Source organism: Lactuca virosa, chromosome 9, assembly GCF_052849685.1.
Source record: "Lactuca virosa cultivar CGN04683 chromosome 9, Lactuca_virosa_CGN04683_v6, whole genome shotgun sequence".
Lineage (NCBI taxonomy): Eukaryota > Viridiplantae > Streptophyta > Magnoliopsida > Asterales > Asteraceae > Lactuca > Lactuca virosa.
In genome coordinates, this window is record NC_136434.1 from 108574696 (window position 1) to 108578036 (window position 3341).

The window sequence follows — 3341 nt, forward strand, 5'->3', positions numbered from 1 at the left end:
TATGTAGTGCAAGGTGAAAAATTAGCATTATATCTAGAGATCCTCAAAAAATTAGCTTATGATTTCGAAAACTTTAGCCTAACCCTAGTTCCTAGAAAAGAAAACACAGAAGCAGATGCATTAGAAAATTTAGGATCCTCCCTTAGGATCCCACGAGAGACGAAGATTCCTATAATCCATATAATAACCCCAACCATAGAAACCCTCTCCAACAAATCGGAAGATCCTAAATATCCGACAAGTGTAGCAACTATTGAAGATCCTGACTATAGGATCCTTCCTCAAAGGGATCCCGACGGGCAGGATCCTTGAAGAAGTCCACGGTCATGGAGACAACCCATTATGGAATATCTCCAAAATGGCATAATCCTGAAAGTAGAAAAAAGCGAAAGAGCATTCAGGACAAGAGTCTCAATATTCGTGTTAATCCAAGGTAAACTTTACAAAAATTCTATGGCAGGTCCATACCTTAGATGCTTGGAAGATCCTGAAGTTGTAGAAGTCTTCAAGGATATACATGAAGGTGTGGCAATCACACCGGGGGTAGATCCTTATGCTCCAAAATATTAAGAACAGGATACTACTGGCTAACCATGAAGAAAGACTCCTTTCTACATGTTCAAAAGTGTGATGCTTGCCAAAGACACAACAATATCCTACATCAACCGGCAGAACCTCTACATCCTATTATCTCCCATGACCATTCATGAAATGGGGGATGGATATAGTTGGAAAATTACTAGTGACCCCAGGACAAAACGTCTTCATCCTGGTGATGACTGATTACTTCTCCAAATGGATTGACACTGAAGCTTTCCTTCAGGTAAGAGACAAAGAGGTAGTATCATTTATTAAACGTAATATCTTGACCAGGTTCGGGATCCCAGCTGAAATCATATGCGAAACTGGATCCCAAATTATAAGCAAAAGGACAAGAGTTTTTTGCACAAGCTGGGGAATCAAAATGAGAATGTCTACTCTTGTTCATCCCCAAGCTAATGGTCAAGCGGAATCTAGAAACAAAATCATAGTAAACAATTTGAAGAAAAGGCTGGACAAAAAGAAAAGAAGATTGGTAGAAGAGCTTCCCTTCGTTTTGTGGGCAGATAGGACCACTCCCAAAATGGCCACAGGTCAGGCCCCCTATTCATTGGTGTTTGGGAAAGAAGGAGTAATCCCTACTGAAGTAGTGATCCCGACGGCAAGATACTTGCTGCAAGACGAAGAGAACAACGATAGGATCCTCGCACAAGATCTTGACACTATTGACGAGCTTAGGGATCTTGCCAAAATACGCATTGCTGCTCATCAACAAAGGATCACCAAATCCTACAATAGGAACATAAGAGTCAGAAGGTTTCCAATAGGAGACTTGGTATTAAGGAAAACATTCCAAAACACCAAGGATCCGAGTGCAGGAAAACTGGCTCCTCAATGGGAATAACCATATCTTATAGATGCTGAAGCAGGAAAATGAGCATATTGGTAAGTAACACTCGAAGGAGACATTCTGCCAAGATCCTGGAATGCTCTACACCTCAAAGCATACTATGTGTAAGTAGGGTTGACTAGTCCACAACAAAACCAAGAACAACGTACGTTTAAGGAACCTCAAGATCGAAGAACCTAAACAAATCAAGATCCTCAAGATTGATGATCCTTTAACATCAGGATCCTCAAGGTGGAACACCCTGAAATACAAGGATCTTGACACATGAAGATCTAAACGCCTTAATACTTGGTAAACTCCATTATATTTAACAATGTAATCTCTAAACTATCATATACATAATCTAGAGACTAATCATCTCTCCCACGCTTAAGGGTACTTAATCCCCTCAAAGGTTTAAAGAGCTAAATACCTCTTTCACACAAAGTAAGGTTTATACACCTCGCTTGGACGCATGATATCTAACTGTGGGACACGGGTTAGGGGATCATTTCACAATTTAGTGGCTTGGCAACCCTCTTATCCTTGAACACAAATTGAGATCCTTAAGGTTTATAAAAGTTTCATGTTATCCAACAATCGGGATCCTACCCCCATTGATTACTTAAGGTTTATAACATTTTCATGTTATCCAGAAATCGGGATCCTACCCCAGTGATTACTTAAGGTTTATAAAATTTTCATGTTATCCAGAAATCGGGATCCTACCCTAGTAATTACTTAAGGCTTATAACATTTTCATGTTATCAAAGATTCGGATCTTACACCAGAAATTACATAAGATCTTCATGTTATCACAAGTTGGGATCCTCCCCAGAATATAACATTAACATCTTATCTATTTTGTCAAAGTCTATAATCTAAATAGGTCATCCTAAGGAGAAATTTCTCATATGAGATATTAGATCCTTATTTTTAAGGATCTCTGACAGTAAGGATCATTTCCCTTAAGGATCCTCATCGACCTTCCTTGGTAAGGAACCTCATTCTCACCAGTGAACCAAAGTTCTCTCCTAAGTTGGAATTTATTCTAAGTAAATTCTAATATTCAATGACTCATGAAGCTTAAAGAGAATCTCAAAGACAACCCGGTTCCATATTTCCTTAACTTTGAAATTTTAAGTAAAATCAAGGTTCCTAAACTTTCTAGGATCCTAAACCAATCGATGACTTATGAACTTTCGTCACTTCGAAGTCATTCACTATTTTGATATCTTTAAAGATGTTTTAAAAGAATATTAAAAACTCTTAAGGGTTGCAAGTTAATCATTAAACTTCTAAAAGAAACTTTTAGATTACTTAACAAAGTCAGTTATTGTTATTTTTTAACTAATCCTTATCAGGCCATTTTGTCTTAAGAATTATTCACTTTTTTCAGGATCCTAACTATGCAAATACCTTAGTATTGAATTACGTAGGAAACGTAGAAAGAAGAAAGAAAGATCAAGCAGAAGAAAGAAAGATCAACCATTATATTCAAAACGAAAAGGCCTAAAGCTTTACAAGAGTCATGCATCAAAATATTATGCTACCCGAATCACCTAAAAGGCCTAGAATCAACCTTCTTCTCTTCCGCCCTCCCCCCCGGCCATCCACAGTACAAGATCCTGGTTGGCGGTAGCAGGCTTGCTAATTAATTTAGCTAGTGCCTCGTGCCAACCAACCACGTCCCAGGATCCTGCATTTATAAGATCCTTAGTAAGACAGATCTTGGCCTCCCAAATGGCCACCATAGCACTGACCTTTGCGTCAGAGATCACTTTCTCCATCTCGTGTACGTGCGCCTCCTCTCTCTTAGCCTTTTCCATGATAAGCAGCTCCACCCTCCTCAGAAGATCCTTGTTGGTCATCTTCCACATCTTCTCCTGTCCCTGAAGGGCTTGTTCAACGA

General features: G+C 39.0%; 1 protein-coding gene across 1 annotated transcript; it reads left to right on the plus strand.

Moving 5' to 3' along the window:
* Positions 1-326: 326 nt before the first annotated feature.
* On the plus strand, positions 327-2945 carry LOC145139652 (uncharacterized). The gene is made up of 3 exons (XM_079073398.1): positions 327-433; positions 874-1375; positions 2829-2945. Exons 1-3 carry the CDS (start codon positions 327-329, stop codon positions 2943-2945), a joined length of 726 nt encoding a protein of 241 aa, XP_078929524.1.
* The last annotated feature ends 396 nt before the right edge of the window (positions 2946-3341 follow it).

Excerpts from the sequence above, each read along its gene's own strand:
- LOC145139652 (XM_079073398.1), top strand. The coding sequence starts at position 327 with ATGGAGACAACCCATTATGGAATATCTCCAAAATGGCATAATCCTGAA. Across the intron at positions 434-873 it reads AATATTCGTGTTAATCCAAG|GTTCGGGATCCCAGCTGAAA; the intron begins GTAAACTTTACA and ends TATCTTGACCAG. Across the intron at positions 1,376-2,828 it reads GGTTTCCAATAGGAGACTTG|GATCCTAACTATGCAAATAC; the intron begins GTATTAAGGAAA and ends CACTTTTTTCAG.